Source organism: Oryctolagus cuniculus, chromosome 2 (genome assembly GCF_051225735.1).
Source record: "Oryctolagus cuniculus isolate XC-2025 breed Fujian yellow rabbit chromosome 2, ASM5122573v1, whole genome shotgun sequence".
Lineage (NCBI taxonomy): Eukaryota > Metazoa > Chordata > Mammalia > Lagomorpha > Leporidae > Oryctolagus > Oryctolagus cuniculus.
The window spans coordinates 163,587,131-163,605,240 of record NC_142868.1 but is presented as its reverse complement, the minus strand read 5'-3'; the positions used below and the strand labels follow the sequence as shown (position 1 = coordinate 163,605,240).

At 43.8% G+C, this 18,110-nt stretch overlaps 1 protein-coding gene across 13 annotated transcripts in view; it reads right to left on the bottom strand.

Annotated features, from left to right (window-relative positions):
* Nucleotides 1-18,110, bottom strand: part of PREPL (prolyl endopeptidase like) — a 54,930-nt gene that overhangs the window by 11,837 nt on the left and 24,983 nt on the right. For all 13 annotated transcript variants that reach the window (XR_016229400.1, XR_016229403.1, XR_016229404.1 and 10 more), the window contains 3 exons: nt 8,523-8,739; nt 7,765-7,950; nt 1,562-1,759 (listed from right to left, as the gene is read on the bottom strand). Coding sequence is in view for 7 of the 13 variants with exons in the window: in XM_002709895.6 (XP_002709941.3) it covers nt 1,562-1,759; nt 7,765-7,950; nt 8,523-8,739 (601 nt within the window). In the remaining 6 variants the exon portion in view is untranslated. The remainder of the gene's footprint in view (nt 1-1,561; nt 1,760-7,764; nt 7,951-8,522; nt 8,740-18,110) is intronic.

Below are 18,110 nucleotides of genomic sequence, written 5' to 3'. Positions count from 1 at the left end.
TTCTTTGTTAGCAGAACGAAATGATCTGATATATATGAAGGTCTGAAAATTCCTTAAATACAAGGCTACAGTTTATGTATTAATTTGTTTCATAGTCACACAAATTTATAACCTCTATTTATTGAGTATACCTGGAATATGGTATATTATTCCCTTTCTACTTCTCATCTTACTCTATTCCTTTCTCTGCCAGTCACCATTATATTCTGGCCATTATAGTCTCCTTCATACTTCTTTATTTTTTTAAAGATTTTATTTATTTATTTGAGAGGCAGAATTACAGACAGTGAGAGGGAAAGAGAAAAGTTCTTCCATCTGCTGGTTCACTCCCCAAATGGCCGCAACGGCCAGAGCTGAGTTGATCTGAAGCCAGGAGCTTCTTTCCCGGTCTCCCACACAGGTGCAGGGGCCCCTAGCACCTGGGCCATCTTCTACTGCCTTCCCAGGCCACAGCAGAGAGCTGGATAGGAAGAGGAGCAGCTGGGACTCAAATAGGCACCTATATGGGATGCGGGCACCACAGGTAGAGGATTAACCTACTATGCCGCAGCGCCAGCCTCTCCTTCATACTTCTGGAATTATATCTTTTCTTGCCCCAGTTCAATCACTCTCCATAAAGTGAAATCCCCTGCTTCCTTTTGGCTTACTCATGATCATCTTAGAGGTCCTGGCTGAGTCATCACTTCCGCAGACGCGTTCCTGCCCTCTCCAGACCCGGTGAGGGCGCATCGCCATGTTTGCGCTGCGCCCCAAGCATCTACCTTAGCTGCAGTCAGTGCACTCGTAGCGACTTCTTCAGCATCTGTCATCTCCTCTGCTAGTCCCACGCTCTCTGAGGGCAGCGACTGCGTAGTCTCGTTCACTCTGCTCAGCTGCTCACCACCTTCACAATTTTCACAACTGCACACCAGCTCTGACTAACCTTTTCTTTAACCCAACATTCAAAATTCAAACATAAGCAACTTGTGAAATCAAGGACCTGCTGTGCTAGTATAAATTTTGTAAGCCAAGTCAAAATAAACACATGGGGGCAGGCATTTGGCAGTGACTAGACGCTGCTTAGGCTGCCTGCATTCCTTATTGGAGTGTCCGGGCTCCAGTCTTGGTTTTGCTTCTGTTTCCAACTTCTTGCTAATACACATCCTGGGAGGTGAGGCAGTGATGGCTCATATACTTGGGTTCCTGTCATCCATGTGGGAGATGTGGATGGAGTTCAGGGCTCCAAACCCTGGCTTAAACTTGACTCAGCCCTGGCTGTTGTAGGCATTTAAGAAGTGAACCAGCAAATGCAAGATCTTTGTCTATGTCTCTATGCCATTCAAATAAATTTAAAAATTAAAAAAAAAGATGCTTACCTCTTGTAATAAATAAGTACATGAACAAATACATGCATATTAAATAAAAAAAATCTATGTATTGCCTAAAATCATTTGAGTTTATTATGGTAGCAGGGCTCTTCTTTGGGAAACTGTGCTAAAGTAATCCCAGCAGCTGTTCAGTATCTGGCAAACAGTATGCTTTCAGTAAGTGAGAGGTGAAAGTGGAGGTTACAAAGACATACCTTGCTTTTGGCCTCTAGACGTAAAACACGACTAGTCTTTGTGATGGGGTCTTCATGTCCAGTTTCCTCAAACAGTTTGCCTTCTGCAAACTTATACGTATAATATTTTGGGGGACGTATTGGAGAGCAAAGCTGAAAGGGGCAGTTCTTTGGATCAGAATTTGTATCCATGATGAATCCACAGGCCCAAGGAGGGAGCTGAAGAAATAAGAAGAGTTATTTTTACTTTTTAGCCACTAAATATCATTCATCAATTTCTGAATTTGTTCCAAAAAATAGCTGATGGGCACACCTAGTTTACTTTCTGTTACCACATGCTACCTCATTTAAGAATTCTTCTTTACCACAAAATAAATTTCAAATAAAAACAAGTAAAAGTCTACATTAGTTATCAATACAATAAAGAACAATATAGGAAATGGTTTATCATAGTCCTAGACTTACATGAAACCACTTTAACATAAAAGCCTACTTTGGGGTATATACCTGGGAAATGAAGTAGTAAAATGTTAAGAATAAGAGCACAAATAGGGCAGCCCTTATGGTACAGCAGGTTAAACCAGAGCTTAGGACCCCTACATCTTGTATCAGACTGCCTGGTTCAAGTCCTGGCTGTCCCACTTCTGATCCAGCTTCCTGCTAATGTACATACACTCTGGGAGGTAGCAAAGGATAGCTCAAGTAATTGGATCCCTGCCACCCACGTAGGAGACCCTGATGGAGTTCTGGGCTCCTGGTTTTAGCCTAAACCCAGCTGTTGCAGTGTGGGTGTATTTTTAAATAATTTACTCACCAGGCCTTACCCTGCTGCCTGGATAGCCATGGTGATGAGAGTTGTTATTGCAGGGCTACAAATGGGGCTCAGAAGCAATAAAGCATTTAAAATTCATTTCTAACTTTAGCTCCCAGGCTAACCATTGTGCAGAACAAAACCTTTCCTGGCACATCTACTCTGAGAGAATCAGCTTTTATTATATAGAATCAGCTATTAGAAAAAAGGACAGGAATCAAAGTTTATTCTCTTAGAGCAGCAGGGTCCAGCTTCAAGCCTTCCACTAACATCCCTCTTACACCTTTTAAAGAACTTGGTTGACAGAGTGTTAGAAATGGTACTCAGAGTCAGAACATTGAGAGAAAATTGCTGTTCTTGTCCTGGGTAATTGTAGAAAGAGCAAATTCCTAGGAAAATCAGAGTCTTGGCACAGCAACACCAATGGTGGTCACTACTGGAAAAGGCTAGATGGGGGATGTATGCACGAACAGCACGCCATTTAACATGCGAAAACTACAGCCCAAGAATTTATGCTCACTGAGAAGATCTCCCTGAATCAATCCAAAGGCTGTGTACGGATACACATTTGCAATGTGTCTCGATGAATTCCTGATTCAGTCTCTCAAATTGAAGACTGCCTTAAAGTATGGTTTGTCTATTTAAATGCAAGCTACAACAGAAGGAAACATAAAAGCTGCAGGAATCTGGTAACGTGACTGCAAGTGAGCAAACTGAGATCAGAGGGGGGGAGAAAGCAGCACGGCCACAAACGCTGGGACAGGCACCAGTGCGAGGGCCTGAGGTTACAAAGTCCTTCAGTCCCCAGATGCACAGGTTTTCTGCTTTTTGGAGAGACTTTAGGACAGCTTCCATGTGACCCATGTAGTAGACTGTCATGGCTTTAGACTAAGTGGTTCCAATATATCAAAAAGTCTTGGGGCCGGCGCCGCGGCTCACTAGGCTAATCCTCCGCCTTGCAGTGCCGGCACCCCGAGTTCTAGTCCCGGTCGGGGCGCCAGATTCTGTCCCGGCTGCCCCTCTTCCAGGCCAGCTCTCTGCTGTGGCCCAGGAGTGCAGTGGAGGATGGCCCAAGTGCTTGGGCCCTGCACCCCATGGGAGACCAGGAGAAGCACCTGGCTCCTGGCTTCAGATCAGTGCGATGCGCCGGCCGCGGCGGTCATTGGAGGGTGAACCAACGGCAAAGGAAGACCTTTCTCTCTGTCTCTCTCTCTCTCTGTCCACTCTGCCTGTCAAAAAAAAAAAAAAAGTCTTGGGTGTCTTGCTAAAACTAATGAAACCAAAGTGAAACCTTTCATCAAAATAAAACCTGTAACAAGGCTATGGACTTTTACAAACTTTCCCAGTAGAGGTGGAACTAAGTACTAACTATCTCAAGGATATCTTAAGCTGCATTTCAAATTGCAATAAACCTGCAATGTTTATGTATATGTTCCTGGGTTGTGACTGAGACAGGCCAGATGATAGGTGGCCACTCCTTAGATACCTGGCAGAAACAGGTTCAGCTTTAGCACCTACCAGCACACTACCGTAATTGCACTGAAAGGAGAAGACAAAATATGCTGGAAGAAAACAAGCCTGGGTCTGCGGAATTCTCCAAATAAGATTTCTGAGAACAAAGAGATAAAAAAAAAAAAATCCCCAATCTGATTAAATTAAATATAACGTCTTTTTTGCGGAATAAAAAACAGCCCTCTAGAAAATACTGATGACAGGTGAAGAAAGGAAGCAGGTCTATGAAGGGTTTTACATTTCTATTGCCAAGACTGAGTTGAGTCTAAATAGACCTTTTAGTGATTACATTTTAGTGTTACATATAGATTTTAGTGTTACATATAGAAACACTTTACAACACAATTTGGTTCTTGTGTATCACATTATCTACAGATTTTAATCAGTGTTATTCAGGTTCATAAAAAGGGTCAGGATCTATAAAATTCTCTTTAAATAGCACCTGGTACATAAACAATAGGTGATAGGTGCTACAGTTTGGCCAAGAGTCGGGAAATCAAGAGATATGGAATAAATCAGGATATTATGTTTGTGCTAATGGAAATAAAAACAATGGAAAGGGATGCAAATTTTTGAAGTAGGAATATTTATAAGAAATATAAAAGGTCACATTTACTTAGAAGTCAAATCTCATTATAGTAAAATCCACACACATCTCTAATTTTCTTGACATGAAATTTTGTGGCAATAAATGAACTACTAGAAACTCTAGGCCGGTGCCGCGGCTCACTAGGCTAATCCTCCGCCTGCGGCACCAGCACCCTGGGTTCTAGTCCCGGTTGGGGCACCAGATTCTGTCCCGGTTGCTCCTCTTCCACTCCAGCTCTCTGCTGTGGCCCAGGAAGGCAGTGGAGGTTGGCCCAAGTGCTTGGGCCCTGCACCCCCATGGGAGACCAAGAGGATGCACCTGGCTCCCAGCTTCAGATTGGCGCAGTGCACCGGCTGCGGTGGCCATTTTGGGGGGTGAACCAACGGAAAAAGGAAGACCTTTCTCTCTGTCTAACTCTGCCTGTAAAAACAAAACAAAACAAAACAAAACAAAACAAACAAACAAACACAACTATATCCTGGGGCTGGCACTGTGGTGCAGTAGCTTAATCATCCACCTGTGGGGCTGGCATTTCATATGGGCACCGTTTCTAGTCCTGGCCGCTCCTCTTCTGATCCATCTATGGCCTGGGAAAGCAGTGGAAGATGACCCAAGTGCTTGGGCCCCTGCACCCATGTGGGAGACCCAGAAGAAGCTCCTGGCTCCTGGCTCTGGATTGGCTCAGCTCTGGTCATTGTGGCCATTTGAGGAGGGAACCAGTGAATGGAAGACCTTTCTGTCTCATCCTTTCACTGTCTGTAACTCTACTTCTCAAAAAAATAAAATAATCTTAAAAAAAAAAAAAGCTTAAATTCTATATCCCTTCCCCATCCCTATTTACACCTACTGTAATAGAATAGATGTTCTGCCAGTTTCCAATCTGAAGATGTCTGCCTCTGGCATCAATTAGCAAGTGAAAAGTAATACTCTGACTCTAGCAGATGGAAGCAATAAGAAAACCCCTGGAGTTAATTGCCAGTTGTGTTTTCGAACACCTACATAGTCTTTGAGACTAGCCACCACATTTGGTAATTTGACTTTAAGTAGCAGCTGGGAAGCCTGACTTGTTTTACTTCCTTATTACTTGTTACTTATACCGATATCACACTCTTGAAACTTATGTCCCCGTCCCTTACCGCTTTCCACTTCAGTCTGCTCTAATATGGCTGCCTGATAAGCTCAGGAAGAAGAGAGCTGTATCTGAGACTTCTGCTCAAAACTTCCAATGTTTCTCTTCATAATTTGTGCATAAATCTCCCAATCAACCAATGTCAAATCACAGCTTCCTCCCCCTGAAATGTAGTTTTAATAATACAGAACTATTAGCAGCTCCCTGACCTCTTTCTCCACTCCAGTTTACAGCTGTTTGATGGCTTCCTCATTCTAGTATACCATACCCTTCCCCACCTGCCAAAATCCTACTCATTCTCTGATTTATCTCAAATTCAAATTCAACTTACTCTATAAAAGTTTTGTTGAACTTGCTTCCTTTGATCCCCACAGCACATTTAACGTTTTGGTCACCACTTATTTAAATCCACCTCATAGTAGTCTAATATCACAACACTAGTCTAATTTCATGATAAAGTGGATCCTCTTTGCTAATATACCAGAATACTAGTTTACTAGGTTTACTGACTGTATCCTCCTGACGGCCAGATATTCTGTCCTATTATCTTTCTATTCTGTAATTTCCAACATGATATTTTACATACAGAAGTTCAAAAACAGCAACAGAGCTGACTGGCCTGCACTGTTAACAGGTGTTTTGACAACGCTGGAGTTAGGGAGGTACAAGTGGTCTGTGTTGCTTGCTGGTCAACTGCCTCAATAATTTCTTCCAAATCAAGCAAAATGAAGCCCTTCCTCTTCCCTTTGTTGCCTGCTATGTTAACTCACAAGTAAATGCTGCCTTAAAACTGGACAATGAGGGGGGCAGGCACTATGGTGTAGTGGGTAAAGCTGCTGCCTGCATGCCAACATCCCATATGGGCACCGGTTTGAGTCCTGGCTGCTCCACTTCTGATCCAGCTCTCTGCTATGGCCTGGGAAAGCAGTAGAAGATGGCCCAAGTCCTTGGGCTCCTGCACCTGCGTGGGAGACCTGGAAGATGCTCCTGGCTTCAGATCAGCGCAGCTCCAGCCGTTGCAGCTAACTGGGGAGTGAACCAGCAGGTGGAAGATCTCTCTTACTCTCTGCCTCTCCTTCTCTGACTTTCAAAAAATAAATATTTCAAACAACAACAACAAAAACCTGGGCAATGAGGCTGGTGACATGACACAGTGGGTTAGGCCACCATCTGCGACAACGGTATCCGATATGGGTGCCAATTTGTGTCCTTGCTGCCCTACTTCCAATCCAGCTCCCTGCTGATATGCCTGGGAAAACAGTGGAAGATGACCCAATGGGCCCCTGCCACCCATGTGGGAGACCTGGATGGAGTTCCTGGCTTCAGCCTGGTTGGGAAGGCTGTTGTGGCCATTTGCAGAGTGAACTAGTGTTGGAAGATCTCTGTCTCTCCTTCTTTCTCTCTGAAATTCTATCTTTCAAATAAAGAAATCTTAAGAAAAAGCAAAAAAACAACAGCAGCAGCAGCAACAACAAAAAAACCTGGGCAATAAGGTTGCCATTCACCAATTTTAGCAAGTTCACTTGTGATGGCAGATTATCATTTCTAGCACTCACGGTCATTATCAAGTAGCCAGCCTACTAAGCAGACATGCCACCATCACCCTGTGCTGCTGTGGAGACCCTGCCGCCCTCAGACTGAAAGAAACTAAAACTGACTCCTCTTAGCGCCCCTCAAAGGCAGGAAAACTGGCAAAGAGAAGATGATGCAGACACAGCACACAGCACCAGAAACACAATGGGTGCAACTATTATACTTCCTGGGGACGGGAAATGGGTGAGCAGCAGCCAGCAGTTAGGAGCTAGCTGCCAAATGATCTGTATTTATCCCTAAAGTTTTAGAAATATTTGATAAACAGAGACAAGCAGAATGAGAAATATAATAACACCTAACTCAACTTTTCAATTCCAGGCTGTGGGACAGTATTTTCAGTAAAAGTGCATTAAAAGCAAGGTCCTCCAAGTAACTCCGAAATAAACCTTCTAAAGCTAATAGAGAGCCAGTATATTAAATTGTATTTAAATTAAATCCTTAAAAGGATTTTAAAAAAAACCTGTATTGCTGGGATGGGTGCTTGGCACAGCAGTTAAGAAAAAGTATACTTCTCTTACTCAGAATCTGATGTTCCTTTGAACTGAAAATATATTTTGATCACAGTACTGTTGTTTGAAAATGAAATATACCTTTAGAGACCGAACTGAATCATCAGCCAGACCAATCACGTTAACGTACAGTAGGTTGCTGTGCTTCAGGAAAAGAACACAGTGATCCTTAAACATGTCCAAGTCCACCACTTTGGTATTTCTCTTCATTGTGAAAAATAAATCCCAGTTCATAATAGCAGGGGTATCAGCTGCTGTTCTCATTAGCTGTGTGAAACAAAGTTAGAGATTTAGGTAACAAATCATGACAGCTACAGCATTTAGAGACAAAACCAATGAAAACTAGACTATACTCGTCATCCCAATTTTATGAAGTGCTGAAGAAAGCAAAGCTGCATCAGGGATGAAGTGTGACCGTCACCTTGTCAACGAGCCCAAGCTAGTCCCCGTGTGTGGAGGCCGTAGGGCCCAGTGTTTAGCTGACATCTGAGGGCACCGACAGCCAGCTAGTCAGCTTACTGAATACATCAGTAAGCCCAGCTGAAGAACCGCCTGAGATCAGTCAACTGCCAACTCACAAAATCACCAGTATATAAGTCTGCTTTTTTAAGTCACTAAATTTGGATAACATATAATCAGAATAATACTTCATTTACTAGCCTTTGGGCATGATTAAAATATGTAGGGGTATTAGCTCTAAGGGAAGAGAGATGGAACTGGTTATGCTCAGGAAGGGAGCAGCAATTTGTACACTTGAACAAAAGCCTACAAAACAACAGACTCTTACAGCAAGAAACGTTAGTGCAGCCCAATTAGGGGGAAGGAGAATCCAGCATTACCTTGAATTCTGTAGGCTCTCCTACATTAGTGAGAATGTACAATTCATCATCTCTGTGTTCAACATAGTAAAGAACCCCATGAATTCGCTTCTGGATAAGTACTGGTGGGTCCCAAGGGCTCAGGCCATCTATCAGCCACACTTCAGAAGTGGTCTTGTTCATAATATTTATGGTGAGGAAACGACTGTCTTTTGTAAGATATAGGAAAACAAAATAGCTGGAGAGAAAGAGAGATACAGAGATATGAGATCCTAGGGAATTTCAAAAGCATGCTACCTTGTTAATGACCATTATCTCAGAGGTGGTCCAGTATACACATTAATTTATAATGCAGGCAGAAAATAAATTTCTTTTAAAAGATTTATTTATTTGAAAGGCACAGTTAGAGAGACAGAGGGAGAGAGACAGAGAAGACCTTCCACCTGCCGGTTCACTCCCCAAATTGCCACAATGGCCAGGGCCGATCTGAAGCCAGGAGCTTCTTTCAGGTCTCCCACATGGGGACAGGGGCCCAAGTACTTGGGCCATCTTCTACTGCTTTCCCAGGTGCAATAGCAGGAGCTGGATCGGAAGTGCAGCAGGTAGGACTTGAACTGGCACCATATGGGATGCTGGTGCCACACATAATGGCTTTCCCTGCTACAAAGCCAGCCACAAAAATAAATTCTTAAAACATTTTTATTTATTTGATAAATATTTCCTATTCACTGGTTCATTTTCCAAATGCCTGCAACATCCTGAGCTGGGCCAAAGCTAGGAACAAGGAACTCAATCTGGATTTCCCATGTGGGTGGTGGGGGCCCAAGTATTTGAGCCATCATCTGAGGCCTCCCAGGATATATTAGCAGGAAGCCAGACAGAAGTGGAGTATCCAGGACTCAAACTGGCACTCCTGTATGACATGGGTGTTGCAAGTGGTGGGTTAACCTGCTGCACCACTGTGCCTGTCCCTAATGATTATTTTTTATTTATTTATTTATTTATTTTTGACAGGCAGAGTGGACAGTGAGAGAGAGAGAGACAGAGAGAAAGGTCTTCCTTTGCCGTTGGTTCACCCTCCAATGGCTGCCGCGGCCGGCGTGCTGCGGCTGGCGTACCGCGCTGATCCGATGGCAGGAGCCAGGAGCCAGGTGCTTCTCCTGGTCTCCCATGGGGTGCAGGGCCCAAGCACCTGGGCCATCCTCCACTGCACTCCCTGGCCACAGCAGAGAGCTGGCCTGGAAGAGGGGCAACCGGGACAGAATCTGGCGCCCCGACCGGGACTAGAACCCGGTGTGCCGGCGCCGCTAGGCGGAGGATTAGCCTAGTGAGCCGCGGCACCGGCCCACCTAATGATTCTTATTAATTGTACTGGTTGCAGATTTTATGCTTGCACATGTGGCAAACTCTTAATTTCCTATTCTGCAGTATAATTTGAATATGCAAGTGATGAGTTTGATATGATTTGCAATGATTTTACTCTAAGCTGTATAAATAAATTCTAACAGAGGTGTGCCTAAAAGTATAAAAGAGACCTGAAACCAAGAAATATATTCTGGAAGACATTTAGACTCAATATATGAATGTCATTATCCAATCTTAAAGCATCCTGGATAAAGTATTAACATATATAGAAACTTAGCAAGAAATGACTTGTCCAAAGTCAACCAATCTATAAAATAAATAATACCAGAACCACTTGCCAGAGAGTAGAAGGTTCCAGGCTAACTCCATTTCTTAGACAAGGATTAGGTATTACTACAAATGAAGAGCAATGGGTATAAAATTAGAAGGTGTCTATTTTGCTATTAACCAGCCATACAATTTTGAGTAAATTTTTATCTATAGGCTTCAACAAATTAATTTCTCTAAAAAGTTAAATATGTACCTCTAAAATTCCTCTTACTTGAACTTTGTAAATTGTCAAATTTGGTGCGGCTTACTGCGTCCCACGTTACTCTGAGCCTGCCTTACTGGGATCTTCAGGGTTTGGATCACCAGAGCCTTCCATCACCAGGCCATCTCCTGTACTTTTTTTTTTTGACAGGCAGAGTGGATAGTGAGAGAGAGAGAGAAAGGTCTTCCTTTTACCATTGGTTCACTCTCCAATGGCTGCTGTGGCCAGCGCGCTGCGGCCAGCACACCGCGCTGATCCGATGGCAGGAGCCAGGTGTTTATCCTGGTCTCCCATGGGGTGCAGGGCCCAAGAACTTGGGCCATCCTCCACTGCACTCCTGGGCCACAGCAGAGAGCTGGCCTGGAAGAGGGGCAACCGGGACAGAATCTGGCGCCCCGACTGGGACTAGAACCCGGTGTGCCGGTGCCGCTAGGTGGAGGATTAGCCTAGTGAGCCGCAGCGCCGGTTTTCTCCTATACTTTCCCAACTGAGCCCTGTCCCTGGCCTTGCTGACAGTCCTACACTGTCAGTGGTACGCTGAGTAGCATTTGAGCCAGGAAAAAGAAAGGAGGATATGGTGGTGAGGGGGTATGTGGTGCTCTTCAATGACTTAAAAATGAGGCCTTTTAATTCTGTCTATATTCCTCTCCTTAGAATCGTCATCCTACTGCTCTCCTTAGAATGTATAAATTAAACGGCTCTGGAAATGTCTGAAAATGCAAGAGTTGACATTCACAATGTACCAATCTTTTTTTTTTTTTTTAATGGACAGGCAGAGTGGATAGTGAGAGAGAGAGACAGAGAGAGAGAGAGAGAGAGAGAAAGGTCTTCCTTTTCAGTTGGTTCACCCCCCAGTGGCCGCTGATCCGCACCGTGCTGATCCGAAGCCAGGAAGCCAGGTGCTTCTCCTGGTCTCCCATGTGGGTGTGGGGCCCAAGAACCTCGGCCACCCTCCACTGCCTTCCCGGGCCACAGCAGAGAGCTGGACTGGAAGCGGAGCAACCAGGACAGAATCCGGCGCCCCGACTGGGACTAGAACCTGGGGTGCTGGCGCCGTAGGCGGAGGATTAGCCTAGTGAGCCACGGTGCTAGCCAAGGAAGGACTGTTTCCAGGGGGTGGAGAAATTTTCAGTGGGGAAGTGAGAGAACAGAACAGAACAGAACAGAGATGCCATGGGACAGTGAGGAGAGAGGATGCACTGCTGTGGCTGTGCGGCATAGCCAGCTGCCATCTGGGAGACACCATGTTCCCAAGTAAAGGCAGGAAGAAGCTGCTGTGTGCCCCCCTACTGGCAGCCTTAGGTGAGGGAAAATTCCACAGTCCCCCACTGACTGTAACTCCAGCCTGAGGTCTGAGTAAATGCTTGGATCCAAGAAGAGCAGCTATTCTGCATCCCTCCACCCACAATGAGCAAAGGAGTCAGCTGTGTACAGTCATACAGCTGATCGGTGTTCTGCTGCTACCAGAAGCAACCAGAGCCACAGTCAGGGCAACTTGTGGGTGGAGGGCAGATCCCCTGCATCCTACAACCGAGGAATTCTGGGCATAGGCCCTGGACTCAGCTCATTCTCTGTGATCCAAAGGGGCTCCCCTAAGCTTTCTGGGCCTAGCAACAGCAGCAGCCCATACAAAATCCAGACCCAACCTGAGGAGTTCTTTCTTCATGTCCTAGCTCACGGTGCTGAGAGCTCCAGGTACAAACCACAACAACACCTTTACATGCCTTGTGAGAGCTGGGACAGTTTTATCTGTGCCTTGCAGAATCAGGACTGTTGGTGTTGGTGTTGGTGTTAATAATCTTTGGAGTAGTTTGCACTCACTTGTGATACCTGGAATGCTCTGTCTGCATCACTCTGCTTCAGATAGGCAGCTATCACAATCCCAACACCTGGCCCTCACCCTGGGAGTTAAGGGCAGTGACCCCACTGTTCCCTGCAAAATCAGGACTGTAACAATCAGTACTAATTTCCTTAAACCCTCTGGGTCTTTTTTCTCTTTTCTCATGTTTATGTTACATTCTCAAGTTTTCCATTCACTTTTTTTTTTCAAAGAAACCTTTTATTTAATGAGTACAAATTTCATAAGTACTACTTTAGGAATATAGTGATTCTTCCCATCATACCTGCCCTCCCACTCCCACCCCACCTCCTCCTCCCCCCTCCCTCTCCCATTTCCAGTCCCATTCTCCATTAAGATTCGTTTTCAATTAACTTTATACACAGAAGACCAACTCTATACTAAGTAAAGACTTCAATAATTTGCATGCACACACACACAAATTATAAAAAACTGTTTGAGAACAAGTTTTACAGTTAATTCTCATAGCACAACTCATTAGGGACAGAGGCCTTACATGGGGAGTAAGTACACAGTGACTCCTGTTGTTAAAAAAAAAATTAATTTTTGACAGGCAGAGTGGACAGTGAGAGAGAGAGAGACAGAGAGAAAGGTCTTCCTTTTTTTGCCGTTGGTTCACCCTCCAATGGCCGCTGCGGCTGGCGCACCGTGCTGATCTGGAGGCAGGAGCCAGGTGCTTATCTTGGTCTCCCATGGGGTGCAGGGCCCAAGCACCTGGGCCATCCTCCACTGCACTCCCGGGCCACAGCAGAGAGCTGGCCTGGAAGAGGGGCAACCGGGATAGAATCTGGCACCCCGACCGGGACTAGAACTCGGGGTGCCGGCGCTGCAAGGCGGAGGATTAGCCTATTGAGCCACGGCGCCGGCCTCCTGTTGTTAATTTAACAATTAATACTCTTATGGGGGCTGGCACTGTGGCTTAGCTGGTAAAGCTGCCATCTGCATTGCCGGCATCCATATAGGTGCCAGTTCCAGTCCTGGCTGCTTGGGCCCCTGCACCTGTGTGTGAGACCCAGAAGAAGCTCCTGGTTCCTGGATTCGGATCACCTGAGCTCTGGCTGCTGCGGCCAATTGGGGAGTAAACCAGCAGATGGAAGACTCCTTTCTTTCTCTCTCTCTCTGCCTCTCCTTCTCTCTGTGTAACTCTGACTTTCAAATAAATAAAAAAAAAAAAAAAGGAAAGAGACTCACATTTAAACACATCCATGTGAAATTCTGGAATATCAAAAATCAAAGGAAAATCCTTAAAAAAAAAAAAAAAACTTGAGTATGACATCATTGATCATTCAAGGCTCTTGACATGAGCTGCCAAGGCTATGGAAGCCTTTTGAGTCCACAATCTCCATATTTAGATAAGGCCATAAGCAAAGTGGAAGTTCTCTTCTCCCTTCAGAGAAAAGTACATCTTTCTTTGATGGCCCCTTCTTTCCACTGGGGTCTCACTCACAGAGATTTTCATAGGACATTTTTTTGCAAGTGTCTTGGCTTTCCATGCCTGAAAGCTCTCATGGGCTTTTCAGCCAGACCAGAATGCCTTAAGGGCTGATTCTGAGGTCAGAGTGCTATTGAAAGCAGTTGTTATTCTATGAGTCGGAGTGTGGACTGCTTCCCATGTTGGAACATTCTCTCCTTTTTAATTTTATCTATTGTTATTACCAGACACTTGATCTTATTTATATGATCCATTTAACATTCAATCCTGGCCTTAATGCAGGGCCTCCTATCCATATGATCAATTTAACAATTAATATGATCACTTTAACACTTAGGATCACTTTAACACTTAGCATTATTACCACCCAGCTTAATGGGATTTGGAGTCCCACGGCAAGTTTTTAGCTGTACCCTTAGAAGTAAGTCCATAGGAATGTATGCTTAACTATTTAGCTTTACAAACTTCATTAAGAAGAGGGGCTGGCATTGTGATGTAATAGGTTAAGCTGCTGCCTGCAATACCAGGGTCCCATATGGGCAATGGTTCAAACCTTGTTAAGGACGAGAGAAAAATATCAAGTTACACAAAAAGGAAAACTAATTACACTAACAGAGGACTTCTCAACAGAAATCCTACAGGCCAGAATAGCATGGGATGACATATTCAAGGTCTTAAAAGAAAAAAACTGGAGGCCGGCACTGTGGCGCTGGCATCCCATATGGGCGCTGGTTCAAGTCTTGGCTACTCCACTTCCAATCCAGCTCTCTGCTATAGCCTGGGAAAGCACTGGAAGATGGCCAAACTCCTTGGGCCCCTGCACCTGTGTGGGAGACCCACAAGAAGCTCCTGGCTTTGGATCAGCCCAGATCCGGCCGTTATGGCATTTGGGGAGTGAGCCAGCAGATGGATGATTTTTCTGTTTCTCCCTAACTCTATCTCTCAAATAAATGAATAAATCTTAAAAAAAAAAAAAGAAAAACTTTCAAGAATATTATATCCAGAAAATCTTTCCTTAAGAAGTGAAAGAGAAATAATGTATTTCCCAGATAAGCAAAAACTGAGAGGATTCACAACCACCAGATCAGCATTACAAGAAATAATGAAGAGAATTCTACATTAGAAGTAAATATCATTAGGGTCAGCATTGTGGCATAGTGGGTAAAGCCACTGCCTGTAATGCCAGCATCCCATATGGGTGCTGGTTTGTGTCCTGCTATTCCACTTATGATCCAACCCCCTGCTAATGGCCTGTGAAAGGCAGCAGAAGACAGCACAAATATCTGGGCAGCTGCCACCCATGTGGGAGACCTGGAAGAAATCTCCTGGCTTCAGCCTCGATCAGCCCAGCTGCTGCGGCTGTCTATGGAGTGAACCAGCAGATAGAGGATCTCCCCACTCCATCCTGCCCTTTACTCTTTCAAATAAATAAACCTTAAAAAAAAAAAAAAGTAAACTTCATGAAAACACATGACTACCAAATTCATGCCCAGAGCAGGTACAATCAGGAACCAATCAACAAAATGACAGGTGTTAGTTCATTTTCAATGCTAACCTTAAATGTAAACGGATTAAGTTCTCCAGCTGAAAACTTTAGGTTGGCTGAATGAATAAAAAAACCAAGACCCCACTACATGCTGCCTACAAGAAACTCATTTCACAAATAAAGATGCACATAGAGTGAAGGGCTAAAGATATACCAAGAAAATGGAAACCAAAACAAGCAATTGTAGCTATATTCATATTAGATAAAAAGACTTTAAATCAAAAACTGTAAAAAGAGAAATGTCTCAAATAATCTAATAATGCATTTTAAAGACTTAAGAAAATAAGAACCAACCAACCCAATTTAACAAGCAGAAATAATAAGGATCAGAGCAGAAACAAATCAAATTGAAACTTAAAAAATAAAACCAAAAACAAAAGATCAACAAAACAAAAAGCTGTTTTTCTATGATTAAAAGAGGTAAATCTTTAGCCAGACTAACAGAAAAAAAGGAAAAACTCAAATAAAATTAGATATGAAAGAAGAGTCACCATAACCAACACCACTGAAATACAAAGGATCCTAAGAAATTACCGTGAGGGCTGGAGTTGTGGCAGGGTGGGTTAAGCTGCCATTCTATATGGGCTGGCATCCTATATGGGCAAGATCTAGCAGCTACAGTTCCGACCCAGCTCCTTGCTAATGTGCCTGGGAAAGCAGCAGATTACTGATGTGCTTGGGCTCCTGCATCCATGTGGCAGACCCAGAAGCATCTCTGGGCTCCTGGCTTTGGCCTGGGAAAGCCCTGGCCATTGCAGCCATTTGGGGAGTGAGCCAGAAGATGTAAGATCGATCTCCTTCTCTCTGTAAATCTACCTTTCAAATAAATAAAAGTAAATCTGTTTAAAAACAAACTTAACTACTATGAAAACAAACTGGAAAACTTTGAAGAAATGGATAAATTTTGTTGGATACATATAACTTATCAAGACTAAATCAAGAAGATACAAAAAACATATCACTAACAAGCAATGAGATTAAAGCAGTAATAAAAGTTTTCCATCAAGGCAAAGTTTAGGACCTGATGGCTTTACTACTAAATTCTACAAAACATTTGAAGTGGGGGCCGGTGCTGTGGCATAGTGGGTAAAGCCATTGCCTGCAGCACCGGTATCCCATAAGGGTGCCATTTCAAGTTCTGGCTACTTCACTTCTGATCCAGCTCTCTGCTACAGCCTGGGAAAGCAGTGGAAGATGGTCCAAGTCCTTGGGCCCCTGCACTGACATGGGAGACCCAGAAGAAGCTCCTGGCTTTGGATCAGCCCAGCTCCAGCTGTTGCAGCCACTTGGGGAGTGAACCAGTGAATAGAAATCCGCCCCCCCTTCCACCTCTGCCTCTCAAATAAAAATAAATAAATCTTAAAAAAATATTTAAAGATAAACTGCCTCCAACTTTTTTTTTTTAAAGATTTATTTGAAAGTCAGAGTTAAACAAAGAGAGATTAGGCAGAGAGAGAGAGAGAAAGTCTTCTGATAGTTCATTCCCCAGATGGCCGCAATGGCTGGAGCTGTGCCGATCTGAAGCCAAGAGCCAGGAGCTTCTTCCGGGTCTCCCACATGGATGCAGGAGCCCAAGGACTTGGGCCATCTTCTACTGCTTTCCCAGGCCATAGCCGAGAGCTGGATTGGAAGTGGAGCAGCCAGGTCTTGAACTGGTGCCCATATGGGATGCTGGAGCTTCAGGCCAGGGCGTTAACCTGCAGAGCCACAGCGCCAGCCCCTCTAATACTTTTCAAACTGTTCCAAAATATTCAACAGGATGGAACTCTGCCAAACTCTTTATGAGGCCAGCATCACTCTTATACCAAAACCAAAGACAACATGAAAAGAAAGCTATAGGGTCTACTGAGTTAAGCTGCAGTCTGTAGTGCCAACATTCCATATGGGCACCAGTTCAAGCTCTGGCTGCTCCACTTCTAATTCAGCTCTCTCGCTGCTAATGTGCCTGGAAAAAAGCAGCGTAGGATGGCCCATGAGCCTGGGCCCCTGCACCCACGTGGGAGGCCTGGAAGAAGCTCCTGGCTCTGGCCTGGCCCAGCCCTGGTCTTTGTGGCCATGTGGGGATTGAACCAGTGGACAGAAGATCTCTCTCTTCTCTGTCTCTTCCTGTCTCACTGTAACTAACTTTCAAATAAAAACCTTCAAAAAAATATAGATCTACTTCCTTGAATCAACATACACACAAAAATTCTCAACAAAATGCTAGCAAACTGAAATCAAAATCACATCAAAAACATTAGACATCATGATCAAGTGGTACTTATCCTAGACATGCAAGGGTGGTTCAACATCAGCAAACCAACAAATATCATCAATTAGATCAACAGAATGAAGAACAAAAACCATATGGTCACCTCAACAGATGTGGAAAATGCATTTGATATAAAATTCAACATCCCTTCATGATAAAAATCCTCCACAAATTAGGTATAGAAGGAATATACCTCAAAATTATAACAATTATATATGACAAAGCAACAGCCAATATCATACCAAAGGAGGCAAAGCATTTCTCCTTAGATCTGGAACAAGGGAAAGATGTCTACTTTCACAACTCTTAATTTAATATAGTACTGGAAGTATTTGCAAGAGCAATTAGGAAGGAGAAAGAAATAAAAAACATCAAAATTGGAAAGGAGAATTTAAAAAAATCTGTTTGCAGATGACATGACGTTATACTTGGAAAAAACCAAAACACTCCACCAAAGCTGTTAGAACAGATAAACCAATTCAATAAAGTTGTAGGTTACAAAATAAACAAAAAATAGTTTTTTTATAACTAAGGATGAACTCACTAAAAAAGAGACAAGAAAGAAATCCAATTCACAATTGCCACAAAAGAGAAATAATCAAATATTTCTGAATTTAATAAAAGA